The 17,232-nt window shown below is 40.9% G+C and overlaps 1 protein-coding gene across 1 annotated transcript in view; it reads left to right on the plus strand.

Moving 5' to 3' along the window:
* The window catches only part of b3glcta (beta 3-glucosyltransferase a), a 133,311-nt gene extending 120,241 nt beyond the window's left edge, over window positions 1–13,070 (plus strand). Inside the window, exons 12-15 of the mRNA XM_063016791.1 lie at window positions 1,407–1,506; window positions 3,023–3,142; window positions 8,456–8,600; window positions 12,814–13,070. Of these exons, the coding sequence (XP_062872861.1) occupies window positions 1,407–1,506; window positions 3,023–3,142; window positions 8,456–8,600; window positions 12,814–12,975 (527 nt within the window). The 3' untranslated portion in view covers window positions 12,976–13,070. The remainder of the gene's footprint in view (window positions 1–1,406; window positions 1,507–3,022; window positions 3,143–8,455; window positions 8,601–12,813) is intronic.
* Window positions 13,071–17,232: the final 4,162 nt, after the last annotated feature.

Genomic DNA, 17,232 nt, shown 5'->3' on the forward strand with positions numbered 1-17,232 from the left:
CTGTTCTCTGTAGAGGACGAGTTTGCAGATGTTCAAATTATAATGGCCAACTGCGCGTCCAATTGCTCGATTGCATCATGCTTCCTCTCCACCAATGCCGATCTCTGCTCTGATTGAGGAGAACGAAGCTAACCCACGCCCCCTCGGACACGTGGGCAGCAGCCATATGCATCTTATCACCTACACTTTGACGAGTGCAGTGCAGCTCAGCGTTGTGTACGGAGAGACACACCCTGAGAGCACTCTTTTCTCATCTCTATGCAGGCGCCATCAATCAGCCAGCAGAGGTTGTAATTGCACCAGTTATATATATACAATATTTATAGTTATATATGAATAAATCCATGTGTTTAAAAACAATATTTAAAAAAGACATAAAAACAACATAATAACAACAACAATAATAATATTGTTATTATTATTATTATTGTTTCTACTGTTGTTATTATTATTATTGTTGTTGTTGGCTGATAGTTGATGTTTAGGTTACTGTTAATGCAGACTCAGACTAATGTAGCTCATTTTAAATAGTTTACTGACTTTTTTAAGTTTTCAGTATTTCAGTATTTATTATATTTATTATTTTATTATAAATGAGAAAAAAACATTATTAATCAAAAGTAATACCCACAAGTTAATTAATTGATCAGTTAAACCAGTTATTAGTTATTAGTTGCAGCCCTATTGCTATTGTCCACCTACTTTCTACCACACATTGTCGTGCATCTTTCTTCTCACGTCGACCACTGAAATCTCCACCCTGGGTTCAGATTTTCCTTCATCTCAAGGTTCATGGCTTTAAAGTAACATCCAACATTCAGCAGGAACCATTTTTCACATGAATAACCCTTTTTAAAATGACAGTCCAGGTTCTGAGTGACAGAGAGGCTGAAGAGTAATGAAATATTCTGCACACTCGGAGCGGGACAGCTCATTGGCTGGGTGGAAGATGGAAAAGCAGAAATTGACGGGTAATTTAAAGTCGTTTGGAGTTGAGGACGGGTCGCATGTACTGTCAGAACCGCGGTGTTAAATGTCCTTCAAATATAGTCTTGTGCAAAAGTTTGCACACCCCTGGTCAAGTTTCATGTTTTTTCTGAGGAAAACAAGCCACTGCGTCCTGTTCAGTACAGGAAATTAAATCTAACACATTTTAATAAAGAATGACTGAAAGTGTGTGGTGCATCATGAAGAGGAGAATCAGACGATACCGATCTGTTGAGCAGCTTAAGTTTTGTACTGAGCAAAAATTTCCACCTAAAAACTGCAACAGTTTGTGTGCTTAGTTCCAGAACCATTAAAATTCTAATTAATAAAAAGGTGATGGAACACAGACCTGCTTCTCTCCCAGATTTTTTAGTGTATTGCAGACATCAAGTGTGTTTATGTGTTTGTCTCCTTTACAGGTCACTGTGGAAAGACCTTCGCCATCTTGAGTAGATACGTGAGCAGCGCCGTGCCGAGGACGGACTGGTTACTCATCGTAGACGACGATACACTCATAAGGTAACGGTGGATTTTCTCTTCTGTTACTACTGGAGCTCACTCACTCACTTTCTTAACCGCTTATCCAATCAGGGTCACGGCTTTCCAATGGGCACAAGGCACGAAGTAACTCCCTGGACGGGGTGCAGGGCACACACACACACACTCATACACACACCCATTCACCTACAGGGCAATTCAGTGTCTCCAATTAACCTGACTACATGTTTTTGGACTGTGGGAGGAAACCGGAGCTCCCGGAGGAAACCCACGCAGACACGGGGAGAACATGCAAACTCCACACAGAAAGGACCCGGAGCGCCCCGCCTGGGGATCGAACCCAGGACCTTCTTGCTGTAAGGCAACAGTGCTACCCGCTCAGCCACTACTGGAGCTGCGCTCAGATTTATTTCTAAGAATCTACTACCATACAGTATAAATACAGCGGAACCTCGATTTAACAGACTAAAAGGGGAGCACTGGTCTGTAAAATGCGATTGTCCAAAACAGCGAGGTTTTTTTTTTTCCAGGGGGTGCGAAACATACACAAAAACACAGCACTAAGGTCCACGAGTGCTAAACATGCACATATGATAATGGTTAAATGAACAACGTAAATAGATATGTAAATATGTAATGTATGGTGTACTGTACTACTGGGAAGAATTAAAATTTATTTACCCTGTGTGGTGGAGGATGTTTTTTTTGCTGTGATCGTATAGTAGGGACTCTATAGTATAGTAGAGTATCAGCCTGAAGCACTGCTGGTGCATAACTAAGCGCTACACCTTGCAAAAATGAAGCATAAAACACAGAGAAAAAGGCAAGAACAAAGCGAGACTCACTCATGTGACGTGCGCTTACTAGTGGACAATCACTGAACTACTGGTCTTGTTACACTTCTCAAGGGAATTTTAAACAGCCGGACCAGACATTTGGTTTTCCAGATTTTGTCCCAGTTAAATGTAGGACTGTTAAATCGAGGTTTCTCTGTACTTCATTATTTATCTTCCTTTATCATTTGCGTTTTCATTTTATGAATGCAAATGTTGCGCAATGTTTGTTTCTGTATGTATTTATTTTTTTAATATGTTACATTTTAGCAAATAAACAGTGATTGTTTCCTGTAGTTGGGTCACTGTTAACCTACTCTCAACCTTAAAAAAGCTACAAACATGGCATCTATTGAGAGGGGGTCCAAACTTGTGCATAGGACTGCATATGAAAGGGTTCTGTCATGAATAAATATGATAGTAGCATAAGGTCACGTTTACAGCAGGTAATAAAGAATCAGGTAAATAATAAAATAATAAAATAAACAAGCAGCCTTAATGCTTTTGTTGGTCCCATGTGTTCTGTTTAATGATTCCTCTACATCTGTTCCAGTATTTACTGTCTCTGCTACTGAATTCTGTTAACTGATTAAAACATCAGGCTGCTTGGATCAAACCTCCCACACATGCAAACATAAATGAGTGTGTTTTTTACTGAGTGTGTGTGTGTGTGTGTGTGTGTGTGTGTTCCTCTCCACCTCCAGTCTGCCCAGATTGCAGTCTCTGCTCAGCTGTTATGATCCCGCAGAGCCGCTGTGCCTCGGGGAACGCTACGGTTATGGACTCAGCCAGGGCGGATACAGCTACATCACCGGTGGAGGCGGGTGAGTGATCAGAGCTCTGCTCACACAGACTGATTAAAGAGTCACAACAAATTCCACTGAGAATCGATAGAGATTTCCACGAGGGTTCTTCAAAAAGTTTCTGCACTTTTTAAAACTCTATTTATTAAGAATTTCAAAAACAAATGACGCATTGATGCATTTTTCTCAGCGCTGTACCGACTTTTTAATGCCATCAGCAAAGAATGTTTTTGGTGGAGCATGTAGCCAGTGATGCAGCGCTGCTTTCACATCATCACATGAAAATCTTCTTCCCCTTAAAGCTTCACTGAGTGTCCAAAAAGGTGGAAATCAGATGGAGCTACATCCGAACTATAAGCATCTCTCAGTCTCTCAGACACGACCGATTACTCCCTCACCGCTTATAACCTAAATATAAAAGTGTGGAAACTTTTTGAAGATCCCTCGTGAATATGTAGAACATTTACTTATACATGCAGTCAGAAAGGAATGGAGAAAGGGGAGGAAAAGAGAAAAGAAGATAGTAAGTAAATGAAAGTAAAAATGAGGATAGCTAAAGAAGATTAAAAGAAAAAGATGGTAAAACGAGGACGTCAAAAGAAATAAAAATGGAAAGTGAAAGTAGGAAGTCAGGATACAACACAAAAACACACACTATATATACAGGTATATATATATATATATATATATACACACTACATGTCCAAAAGTATTTGTACACCTGACCATGAGCTTGCTGGACATCCAATTTCAAAAACAAACCTCTGTGTGATCTTTTCAGCTAGAACTGAAGGCTTCTCTCAATATTTTGAAGTACGTCTGTGGGAATCTGTACTCATTCAGTTAAACGAGCATTCATATAGCTGGGCACTGATGTAGGTCAAGAAAGCCTTGAACTGGTAAGTGAAGCTGAGCTCAGGGGTCTGTGCAGGACACTGGAGTTTCTTTCAGCTGAGATTTGTTCATGTCTTTATAGAGCTTGCTTTGTGCACAGGGGGGTAGTCATGTTGGAACAGGAAAGGACCTTCCCTAAACTGTTCATGCATAATTAGAAGCATAACATTTTCTTTCTATAACTGATTTATTACACCTGTTATCAGTTCTTATGGGGTGACACGGTGGATCCCCAGGTGGGGCGGTCCGGGTCCTTTCTGTGTGGAGTTTGCGTGTTCTCCCTGTGTCCGTGTGGGTTTCCTGCGGGCACTACGGTTTCCTCCCACAGTCCAAAGACGTGCAAGTGAGGTGAACTGGAGATACAAAATTGTTCATGACTGTGTTTGATATAATCTTGTGAACAGATGAACCTTGTGTAATGAGTAACTACCGTCCCTGTCATGAATGTAACCAAAGTGTAAAACATGACGTTAAAATCCTAATAAAATAAATCAATCAATCAATTTACATTTTCAGCATTTAGCAGACGCCTTTATCCAAAGCGACTTACAGTACAGTTACAGTATACAATCTGAGCAATCGAGGGTTAAGGGCCTTGCTCAAGGGCCCAACAGCAGCAACCTGACAGTGGTGAGGCTTGAACCAGCAACCTTTTAATTACTAGTCCAGTACCCTAACCACTAGGCTAAAGCTTGTCCTAAATCAATCAGTAAATTAATTCTTATGGCTGAAACACATTAATTTAATCATTAAAAGAGTGTCCCGATACTTTTGTCCATATAGTGTTTTGCTAACCTGTACAGATGTTGAGAACGCTCCCTGGACTCTGCACTTGATTGTCAGAGAAGATTAATTTGTTTCGGAGTGATTGAGTTTAAGACTCAGAAGATACCAGGGTGAGATCACGGAGACGAACGAGCTGCTTGCAATATCTTTACCGTCCATAGGTTTATAGCGCACAAGTGCCGCTGCACACACCCGGCCGTAAACCTCTCACAAATACAGTCAGTCCTGGACCTCCTGCTGTGCTGTACGCTCTCACTCAATAAAACTCACTCGTACATAAGATTGATCTTACAGAAAAACCTGGAGCTGGTTAGTAGGTCAGTATGATATCGATACTATTATAAATTACACAGAACTGGCCGAGCGATGAAGCTGTAAAAGCGCTCGGCCAAAATGACGAACACTAATTTTTCCTTCTAATCCCAAATGAATTTCAGCCAAACATGTTCGGCGTCCAAGGTTTGTTTCTTTTTTACTCAAGCCTCAACTAAGCAAGTAGTTTCCAGTTCAGCATTAAAGAAAAACAACCTGCTTCAGCATAGCTACATCATGATGCACTTCATTCACACATTAACATCTTCAGTCATTTTAAACAGACGTGTGCTTGTGTGTTTTATGACACGAGCGACTCGAGCCAGGCTCGGAGATTCTAGCTGGAAATGTTCAGCCATTGTTATTGAAATAGCAGATTAGCTGTGACACAGCCTGTAATTTAGGGATTCAGTTTAGTTATGCAAGCTGCAAAATGTCCTAATCAGGTCCTAATCCTAATACATGCAGACCAGATTTCACAGACTGGGATGGTTTTGGTTTGTCTGACTTGCTTGTTCAACCTTCAAAATAAGTAAAAAGATAAAAAAGAAAAGATCATTTTGGCCAATTGGCAACCATGTTTACATTTGAGCTCCTAATCTCATAGTCGCAGTGGACGCTTCTGTCATATTGAACATTTGTATCACATTAAGCTCCGTCCCTACAGATATCAACACAGCAGATTTGTTGTGTCTACAGCACAAACTCAGATTATTCTGGTTTGAGTGTATCAGGTGCAGCAGTATTGTCAGGATTTTTTTTAAATGCATTTTCGCCCCTTTTTCTCCCGATTTTTAGCGCTTCCAATTTTTACCCAATTGCGTTATGCTTTCTCTTTACTGGTGCTGACCTCCGCCCCTGATTGAGGAGAGCGAACTGACACACGTCCCCTCCGACACATGCAGTAGCCGACTGCACTTTTTCATCTGCACCAGTCGAGTTCATATGCGAATCAGCCCTGTGCACGGGGAGTCACACCCTGATCAACGCATTATTCCTCGACTCCATCAACAGACAGATGCCATCAACCAGCCAGCAGAGGTCGTATTCGCATCAGTTATGAGTAGTCCCTATCTGGCTCCCCACCCTGTATTAACAAAAGCCAAACGTTGTTCATGTAGCCGCCCTGCCCAGCCGGATGGCAGAGCTGAGATTCGATGCGATGTATTCGAAATCCCAGTTCTGGTGTGCTAGCATATTTTACCACTGCGCCACCATAGCGGCTATTGTTGGGATTTTTAAATACTGTTTAAAAGCACTGGCCTCTTCATTTTTAGGAGGAGTTTAAATCCCAACAACACTACTGAACTAAAAGGCTAACTTAATGCACTCTGTCCCAATTAGGGTGAGGGTACCCCACATTTGCCAAACTCCCCTTAAAGTCAAGCATTTATTACATTTACAGTTTCGGCATTTACCAGACGCCTTTATCTAAAGCGACTTACAGTGCTGTGGCAGTATAGAGTCTAAGCGGGCGGCACAAGTGGCTCGGTGGGTAGCGCGGCCACCTCACAGCAAGAAGGTCTTGGGTTTGATTCCTAGGTGGGGCGGTCCGGGTCCTTTCTGTGTGGTGTTTGCATGTTCTCCACGTGTCTGCGTGGGTTTCCTCTGGGTGCTCTACACTAAAACTTGTGAACTGATGATTAAATAATACCAGAAATCAGAAATGGTGGCAAATACTTTTTCTTGGCACTGTATGTAAAAACAAAAAAGTCAAAACAGATGTCAGTCCCAGTACAAGAAGCGTCTTTGTTCAATAACTTGGAGTCCATTGGCGTGACGCTGTGCGAGTGTCATTTATGGAGGAAAGGGTGTTCGGTCCATCCACCGATTCCCACCGTGAGAGCCGTGCTGGAGGAGCGGAGTCCGTGAGCAACGCACGATTGAGATGCTCAACTCACTCGCCAAAAAAAGATTCGTTTTCTGTTAAGCCTTTGATTTGTGACCCCCCTGTGTGCAGAGGAGGGTGCTTAGCCTGGCTCGGTAAATACCCGATTCAGATCTCAGGGCTCGGTCTGGTTAATCTCTCGAATAAATAAAAAGCAGCGCTGTGTAAACTCAGTCTGACCTTCAGGATCATGTGGTGATAATAAGAGAATCCTCATGCTAAACGAGAGAAGACAAACATCTAAATAAAGAAATAAATAATAATAACAAACCAACAAGTGGAAATTACACTATAGGGACAAAAGTATGTGGACACCTTACCATGAACTTGTTGGACAGTCCATTTACATTTACATTTTTAGCATTTAGTGGACACTTTTATCCGAAGTGACTTACAGTACTGTGACAGCATACTGAGCAACTGAGGGTTAAGGGCCTTGCTCAAGAGTCCAACAGAGGCAACCTGCCAGTGGTGGGGCTTGAACCAGCGACCTTCTGATTACTAGTCCAGTACCTTACCTGCTAGACTACAACTGCCCCTAAGATAAGATAGTATGTTTTATTATAGAGTTGCCTCCTCATCAGCTTCCACTCTTCTGGAAAACATATTTCTGGAGGACGTCTTCCATTCATCTAAAAACAGAACATTATTTGGTTTGGTCCTGATGTCCAGGCGAGACGTTCTGGCTCACAGTGGACATTAATGGTCTTATTGTTTGGGCTCATATGTGTATTTGGTAGTAGAATGAAATGCATTTGAATTAAGGTTGAATGAAGGTTACAATCAGATAAAACATCAGGACTAGCCTGACACACTAGGTAGCCTAGTGCAGGGTTCTTAAACCCTGGGATGGGACCCTTGGGTGGGTCGCAGGCCAAAAAAAATGGGTCACAGACAAAAATAATAATTAAATAAACTCATTTTAACAGGCACATAAACACAAATTTAACTTGAATACACAAAACTCCCCCTTGTTGAGACTTTACATTACATCTTGTAAACCACAGTGGGACCAGATTGCCACCAATTTCATTAATAAAGTATATTTCATTCTGTGTTTTGATTTGATGCGTCGTTTGTGTTGCCTGGGTCACATTAAAAATCATGGACAAAACGTGGGTCCCTTGAAAAAAAGTGGGTAGAGCATTGGGCTATCAATCGAAAGGTTGATGGTTTGAATCATATCTAGCCACACAGACACTGTTGGGCCCTTGAGCCAGGCTCTTAATGCTTTCGGCTCCACGGGTGCCGTACAGTGGCTGACCCTGTGCTCTGACCCCACCTTCCAAACAAGATGGGATATGTGAAGAAAGACGTGTATAAGTATATATGACAAATGAAATCATTCTATTCTATGGATTTGCAGTGGATTCGATTAGAAACGATGCAGTAATGCTGAAGTTTTGTCTCATTAGTGCTGAGCGTGTGTATTATTTAATATGTGTGTCGTGTAGGATGGTGTTCAGCAGGGAGGCCGTGCTCAGACTCTTGGCCAGTGGCTGTAAGTGCTACAGTGACGACGCTCCGGACGACATGGTGGTGGGAATGTGTCTCAATGCTCTCCGAATCCCTGTCACACACAGTCCACTCTTCCACCAGGTAAACACTCACACCTACAGTCATATTACATGTTATAGTACGTTACATTTATTTATTTATTCCTTTATTTTCACTCATGAGGCAGTGCGATCCAAACCAGCGTGACACGTTCTTAGGCTGCGTTCACACCCGCAATGATGCGACTAAATTTTAAGAGCTGACGATTTTTAGTGACAGGCGGCAGCGCCAACATTGGTGACCCAAAGTGGGCGGGGTCAGTGATGCAATCATTTTTATAGAGAAGAATCGAACGCCTTTATTTGTCATATATAGAGATACAGTACAACTAAATTATTTCTTTGCGTATCTCAGCTTGTTTGTACAGCGCCCCTGGAGCACAGAGGGTTAAGGGCCTTGCTCAAGGGCCCAACAGTGGCTGCATGGCAGAGCTGAGATTTGAACTTTTAACCTTTCAGTTGATAGCCCAAAGCTCTACCCACTAGGCTACCACTGTCCTTTTAGGCAAAGCGATGTGGTGATTACCAATAGGAATTGAGCTGAGTGGTTTATCTTTAGCTCGTGCTTTATTTTCACCTCTGTTTTTGGTTCCTAGATTATTGTTCCTACCTTCTTGTCATGTTGACTTCACAGACAGTGATGGACTACGCAGGAAGGAAAGTTATAGAAAAGAAATTCAGATCCTTCAGTCCCCTAATCTAGTCGTATCCAATTACCCTGATTGCGTTACGCTTCCTCTCTACTGACGCTGATCTCCACTACTGACCGAGGAGAGCCAAGACTGATACACGCCCCCTCCGACATGTGTGCACTACCGACTGCATCTTTTCACCTGCACGAGGCGAGTTCATATGCGGATCAGCTTTGTGTATGGAGAGCCACACCCTGATCAGCATTATTCCCCATCGACCAGTCAGCAGAGGTTGTGATTGTATCAGTTATGAGGAATCCCTATCCGACTCCCACCCTGTATGAACAGCAGCCAATCGTTGTTCATGTAGCCGCCCAGCGCAGCCGGATGGCTGCTGGTGTGCTGGTGTGTTTTACCACTGCGCCACCTGAGTGGCCAGGATTTGTATTTTTAGCAATTACACGTCTTATTTGTAGTAAAAACAGGATGGAAAGGAATCTGATTTGTGGTCATTAATTTATTTATTTATTTTTGCTTGGTATTATTGAAACAATGGCAACCAATGGTCGGCCACAGGTGATTATAAAACCGCGGGTGACGAGGTGAAAAGTGCAGCTGTAGTCTAGTGGTTAAGGTACTGGTCCAGTAATCAGAAGGTTGCCGGTTCAAGCCTCACCACTGCCAGGTTGCCACTGTTGGGCACTTGAGCAAGGCCCTTAACGGTAGATATTAGATATTACACGGTGGTGTTATTTCTTTTCCTACTGGCTCATAAAGGTGTTTAATGAAATGACATACAGCAGCATGAATAAGTTATTGTGCCTCTGTTATTGCATGTTTATCTCACTAAATCAGGGGTGTCCAAACTTTTCTTGTCGGGGGCCAGATGGAGTAAAAAATACACAAACACGGGGCCACAGAGTCTTTTGTAATAAAACAAATATTGTCGACAGTGTCATGTAAACTAAGGTTTCGCCAGTTTCACTTACCAGCACTAAATCATTTCAAATGATATTACACAACATGTTACACAATGGAGACCGGTACACAAAACACATTTTGTAAAGCATTATTACATTTTATTAAAAAAAAAAAACAATTCAACACCCATAACCACCCTTTTACCTAATGTCATAATGCAGGAATGAATCTGAATGATTTATAAATACAACAACGAGTTTAGTATACCTTAATAGACTTTAGAAATTAGATCTATATCTGTATATTCTTATAAATTATTTCAGAAGCTTGTGGAAGTTAATGTGTTTATATAAAGTTTTATATATATAGAATTGGTCAGCGGTCCAGGCAGAGGCTTTCTGAGGAACATTTCCTGGAACAGCTGAAGAACTTGTGTTGGCAACTTGAAATCTTTTGACAACAATGAAAGTTATTTATGGCAAAATACTTTTGGCAAATGAGGTGGCATCAGCTGCTGATTAGCTTTGCTGCACTCGTGTGGTCTCAGACTTTATCTTTCCTGAAGGCAGAGATACTGATCACACTGGTTTCAGTTTAATTTGGAGTCTGGAGGAGCTGCTGTGTGTGCGGTTTATGGCCCGTAGGTGGAACGGCATTGTGAAGTAGCAGCTTATTTAATTCAGACTGATACATGATGCACCTCGGTGTCTGGACTATTTTAAGCTACATATCTCCAGTACACATATGTTTATGTTATTCTGTTGGCACAGTTCTTCATCCAAAGCGACGTACAGTTAAGGTCAAAAAGTTTAGATACACCTACATATCATAGCACCAACCAAAGTGCAGCAATAATGGAAACAGACTTTAAAAACAGCCGGTGTTGTAATTCAAATACAGTATTGATCTGAATGGCTAAAAAATGGCTACACAAGTCTGTAGTCTGAAAGCTCCTTTAGCACCAGACTCCTCCACCCCCTGTGTGAATAGGAGCGATATTGCATGTCCTTCATTCCAGCCGCTATCAGGGCTTACAATAATATGTAATATATGACTCATATCTACATTTAAATGTTCTATAGTGCAATACAAAAAGTACAATATGTCATATATTATTCAGATTTTCGTGTATGTAATATATCCATAATAAAGAGAATCCTTTTAGTGGATTACACTGGGTGTGCAATTTTGTTTGGCAACTTCGTTTTTTTTTTAGGTTTTTCACTTTTTAGTAGTCTTTTCCTGCTTTTATCACATTTCTTTCATACTACTGTAACAAGTTAATGTCCCCAAAGGGATCAATAAAGTCTTCTCTTATCTTATCCTAAAAAATAAATGAACAAAACTGAACTTAAAATGCTGTAGCGGGACCTTAAAACCTGCATAAATAAATACTTCTTTATGATTAAATGATAGTAAATGTTTTATTACAGTAATTGCTCCTGAGAGGAAGAAAGAGGGGCTGTTATTAAGTAAACAGGGCAGTTACTTTTTGTCAGAGGTATTATGGGTGTTTGTGTTCCATAAATAAATGTTTTACAAGCTGTATCAACATTCACATTTAATTAATTATTGTATTAATTCATTTATTTGGTTGTTTTATTATAAATATGAAAAATATGCAATAAAAGAGGCAGTCAGAAAGAGGGGCAAATACTTTTTCACACCACCGTATTGCTTTCGTCTTGAAATTTAAAATGCAGGACAGTGTCTCACCGTTATAAACTTTCTTCACTCTATCATATCCGGATTCGAAGACCATTTTACAATGAATATATCGCTGTCATTGGTAAATTACTACTTAAATCACACTATACCATATAGTCAAAAGTATCTGGACCCCGGACCATGACCTTGTACGACTTCCTATTTAAAAAACAAATAATAATTAAGTATCGTGACCTCTGTGTGATCCTTTCAGCCCCTTGAACAGCTTTGGAATGAACTAGAACATGAAATGAGTCTTTCTTGACCAACATCAGTGCCCAGCCATACAGATACTCTTTTGACTGAACGAGCACAAATTCCCACAGACTTTAAGATCTTCCCACTTCAAGGCCTTGCAAGAAGGCTTCTCAGAGGAGTGGCTGTTGTTCAAGCTCACAGTCAGATGTCCAAATACTTTTGACCATACAGTGTATATGTACGATAGTCTGTTCAGATTGATTTATTGAATAAACTCATATGGGATTGAACTATTTAACAGATTATACACAAACCAATGAATACATTTTCCCTCAGGAGCAGGATTCTATAGGGTCCTGGTGACGTGTCAGTAGTAATACAGTAGAATCAGGACAGGCTTGTCCGAGCTCTGGTACACGACCTCTTTCTCTCCTAAGGTTCAGTGATTAAACCCGACAGCAGGTTGAAGCAGCACGCCCTCCCGGCTTTTACTTTCCAAACAGGCTGGTAGCTCGGGCACAGCCAGCGCTGCCATTATTTCTTTACATAAGAGAGCATTGTCAGCTTGAACTTTTCATGTTTCGTAAACAAACAAACAGCAGGAAACATGAGCATTCACCCGAGAGTTCGGGTTTGTGCTCTTGGAACACGCTGCTCTCTTAAGCTCGGCCAAAGCAACAACATCAGGGACGCCAAGGTTCCCATTAAGTGCTTCTGAATGTTGAGCTGTGATGGAATAAGTGCTGTCTGACTGAATTTCACATTCACTCTGAGCCTCTATTCTGTCCTCATGTTTAGGCACGGCCCGAAGATTATGCCAGAGATCTGCTCGCTCATCAGACTCCCGTTTCTTTCCACAAACACTGGAATATCGATCCTGTCGCCGTGTTCGACAAGTGGCTGAACAGCGACGGGGACAGCTCGGAAGGACAGAGGAAAGCTGCTAAAGAGGAGTTATAGCAGATGGATGTGTGTGTGTGTGTAGGTTTTAGGCCTGGAACATACTGAAACTGGACACTTCCGTGGGATCTGATCTGTAAAACAGCACAGACACAAGATGACAGAACAAGAAGCAGATTTTCCACACAGATGCATCATTTTTCCTGTTTGAGAGAGACTCATGTTGTTCAGCTGATGGTTTAAAGGCTACATTGCCCCACGAAAGTACTTGGTCATCTAGCTTTTAAAATGTTTTTTTAATGGTGCAATAACATCATTAAAGTAAAGGTGCACCAATTCATCACTAAATATTGGTCACAATGCCGATACTGAGCTAAAATGCTGGATTATTATAGAGTCTGATTTCTCTCTGGCTATTTTATTAGGCCTGAATTATTTGTGGCTTAAATTCCCCAAGGTGCTTAAATCAATCCATTGAGATGTTGGTCCATGTTGACATAGTTGCACAACATAATTATGTGTGTTTTATAGTTACTCTATTGGATCCAGATCTGGTGCCTGGGGAGTTTATTGCCATAAACATATTTGTGGCTTTAACATTAAAACCACCTCCTTGTTTCTACACTCACTGTCCATGTTATCAGCTCCACTTACCATATAGAAGAACTTTGTAGTTCTGCAATTACTAAAGTCCATCTGTTTCTCTGCATGCTTTGTTAGCCGCATTTCATGCTGTTCTTCAATGGTCAGGACTCTCCCAGGACCACCACAGAGCAGGTATTATTTGGGTCATTCTCAGCACTGAAGTAGCAATGACATGGTGTGTTAGTGTGTTTTGTGCTGGTATGCTCATGGAGTTTTTAAACACCTCACTGTCACTGCTGGACTGAGAATAGTCCACCAACCAAAAATATCCAACCAACAGCGCCCCGTGTGCAGCATCCTGTGACCACTGATAAAGGTCTAGAAAATGATCAACTCAAACAGCAGCAATAGATGAGCGATCGTCTCCGACTTTACATCTACAAGGTGGACCAACTAGGTAGGAGTGTCTAAAAGAGTGGACAGTGAGTGGACACGGTGTTTAAAAACTCCAGCAGCGCTGCTGTGTCTGATCCACTCATACCAGCACAACACACACTAACATACCACCACCATGTCAGTGTCACTGCAGTGCTGAGAATGATTCACCACCTAAATAATACCTGCTCTGTGGTGGTCCTGTGGGGGTCCTGACCATTGAAGAACAGGGTGAAAGGGGGCTAACAAAGCATGCAGAGAAACAGATGAACTGCAGTCAGTAATTGTAGAACTACAAAGTGCTTCTATATGGTAAGTGGAGCTGATAACATGGACAGTGAGTGTAGAAACAAGGAGGTGCTTATGGGTGCCTAGAAAACCTTCCCACGCCATTAAACTGTTGACGCAAGACAGGCTAAGCCAATTAAAATCTGTTGTTTTATGCCAAATTCTGACCCTACTATCTTTATGTTGCAGCAGCAATCAAGATTTATTGGACCAGATTATGTTGTACTAATCCTGGCTGACAGGAGTGGAACCCTAATGTAAATATGTGCTTTTTTATCTCGTTTATCTGAAGGTGTAACTTTAATGCTTTTATTTGAGCTACTGTAGCCTACCTGACAGTTCTAATAAGTCTGGGTCATTGTTTTCCTACCTCTCTCATCAACAATGTATTTCTGCCTCCAACTGGATTGTTTGTCTGTTTCAGACAGACCAGACCAGTCTGGCACAAACTACCACCTGTTCCCCCTAAATTCTGATCTTTCATACAGTATAAACATCAACTGAAGCTGTTTATTCATGTCTATAGATGTTTATTCATTGATGTGATGGTTTATTACTGACTGTGGATACCATAAACATCCAGTTGCACTGGTGTTCCTAATAAAGTGCCTGGTAAGTGCATACACACTGTTAGTCCACTGATGTTAACTGGCACAACACAGAAATGGCACATGGTTCTAATCTAAGGATGTTAGTATCACGGCAGTATGTATGAGTATTATGATTAAAAACAGAGAAATGTTAATGTGCATCCTAAAAGTAAAGATTCTGCTTGAGTTTTTGAGTTTCCCTACAGGTTCCAACCTTGCCATTCACAGACCAGTGGCCTGCGTGATAAGAAATAACATTTGGGAGAGACGAGATGGGATGATGGGAGAGAGATTTGTCTCCACTGGTATAACATTGATATGAAGGTGTTTGAGTAATAATTTTTTTAGCTTTAAGGTTAACCAACACAACATAGATCTGGCACATAAACACCAGGTGATATGAATGAACACGACATGATATAAATCTGTAAACGAGAAGAGAACATGCTGTTTCTCTCAGCAGCGAAGGATGAAAGCACATATCAGATTCTGAGAACAGATACTGACCTGAAAAACTGGATTATCATCAGATCTGCTTTTACATGTTTCGAAAGCCCACAGTGACGGATCCAGATTATAAAATCAGAAGCCAGTGTTGACTGTGTTGACGATATCACAAAATGGTAATTAGACATTTCAGTGTTATGCAGAAGTTGGGATTCGCTCCTGGTTTTCCAAAGGGTCTCTGACCTTTAAGGACCTGGGAGGTGAATGACGACACGTTTGGTGGGGTTTTGTGTTTGTGTGGGTCTTGCATATGAGTGATGGATGCAGCTACACTCTTATTTAAAGTATTTAAACTGTATTTAAAAATGTACATCTAGATTTTTAGTCCAGTTATGTACAAGTGATCTTCAAAAAGTTTCTGCACTTTTATATTTTGGTATAAACGGTGAAGGTGGGAGGAGTAGTAATCGATCACGTATAGTCCGGATTTAGCTCCGTCTGATTTCCACTTTTTTGGAAGCTCAAATAAGGGGAAGAAGATTTTCATGTGATGATGTGAAAGCAGCGCTGCATCAGTGGCTACGTGCTCAACCAAAAAATGTTTTGCTGACGGCATTAAAAAGTTGGTACGACGCTGGAAAAATTTTTTCAAAAAGTGCGGAAACTTTTTGAAGAACCCTCGTAGATCTAGAAATGAGCTGATGAAGACACATTAAATGAACTGATGGTTCTTGATGGTTCTTGTGGAGTTGATGTTTTACCTCTGGAACCTTTCAGTCCAGCACCTCACCTCCAAAAGCAACTCAGCTGGGTTCGACTTACATAGCTGGACATAACAGGAGGTTTCATCATATTCAGCACTGTGATTGTATGGTGTCTTTAAACTTTAGACAGTGTACGTGAGAGATGTTTATAATATTGATTCTTGCTTGCTTACAGGATGTTTTGGACTTCTCGTATCTCTGATTTTGTTTAATACACAATTATAAAACTTCCTTTGCTGAAGAAGATGAATTCTCTGTGCCGTTATTACCCTACACCGGGGGAAAGCATTGATTTTATCTCATTTAATTATGAATATTGTTTAACAAATTTAATTGCAATTTAAAAAATGTAAAAAAAGAAATAATTAAATCTGACCTATTTAGGTAAATAGTACTTGCTTTGATTTATAAAAAAAATAGTTGTTTTATTATTCTACTGCTAATGCTACTACATTGTTATTATTTATTGTTCTCATTATAACCATCAAGCAATTCAGAATTTCACTTAACACACCTACTGCTAATTTTATGTAGTTATGTTGTGGCATTGAGCCACTTAGTGCCCAGCAGGTCCCAACAAGTAACTGACCTGTTAACATCCCATCACCACCATTACAGAAACCAAGAACAGTCTTTCAGTCAGACAGTTAATATTTCTTAATTTAATTATGTCAGACTGATGTCTTATTAATATTTGCTGAAAAGAATCAACAATGTAAAAGTAACCAGAGAACATCAGTACAATTCACTGGGTGAAAGGTAGGAAACACCCCGGAGAGGTTAGTATTATCTCCAATTAACTTGACTGCATGTCTTTGGACTGTAGGAGGAAACCGGAGCACCTGGCGGAAACCAGCACAGCCACTGAGAGAACATGCACACAAACTCCACACAGAAAGGACCCAGACAGCTTTACCTGGGAATTGAACCCAGGACCTTTTTGCTTTAAGGCGACAGTGCTACCCACTGCGCCTCATAACTTTTACATAGTTAATCACGACATAAACCTGCTGTATGTCCATAAAAGTCACATTTATTTTCACATTACGTATACAATATGATACATAATTGCTCTTCATTGGTTTGCCTCTTACTTTAGAAAGCAAAGGAACAGTGAAAGATTGCTGTCAACGTGACGCTCTGATGTTTCTGATTGAAGGAATTTAACCAGCTGATACCACATGATTAGTGTGTAGGAAATACAGGGG

The sequence above is a fragment of the Trichomycterus rosablanca genome, chromosome 20 (genome assembly GCF_030014385.1).
Source record: "Trichomycterus rosablanca isolate fTriRos1 chromosome 20, fTriRos1.hap1, whole genome shotgun sequence".
In the NCBI taxonomy this organism is placed as follows: Eukaryota; Metazoa; Chordata; class Actinopteri; order Siluriformes; family Trichomycteridae; genus Trichomycterus; species Trichomycterus rosablanca.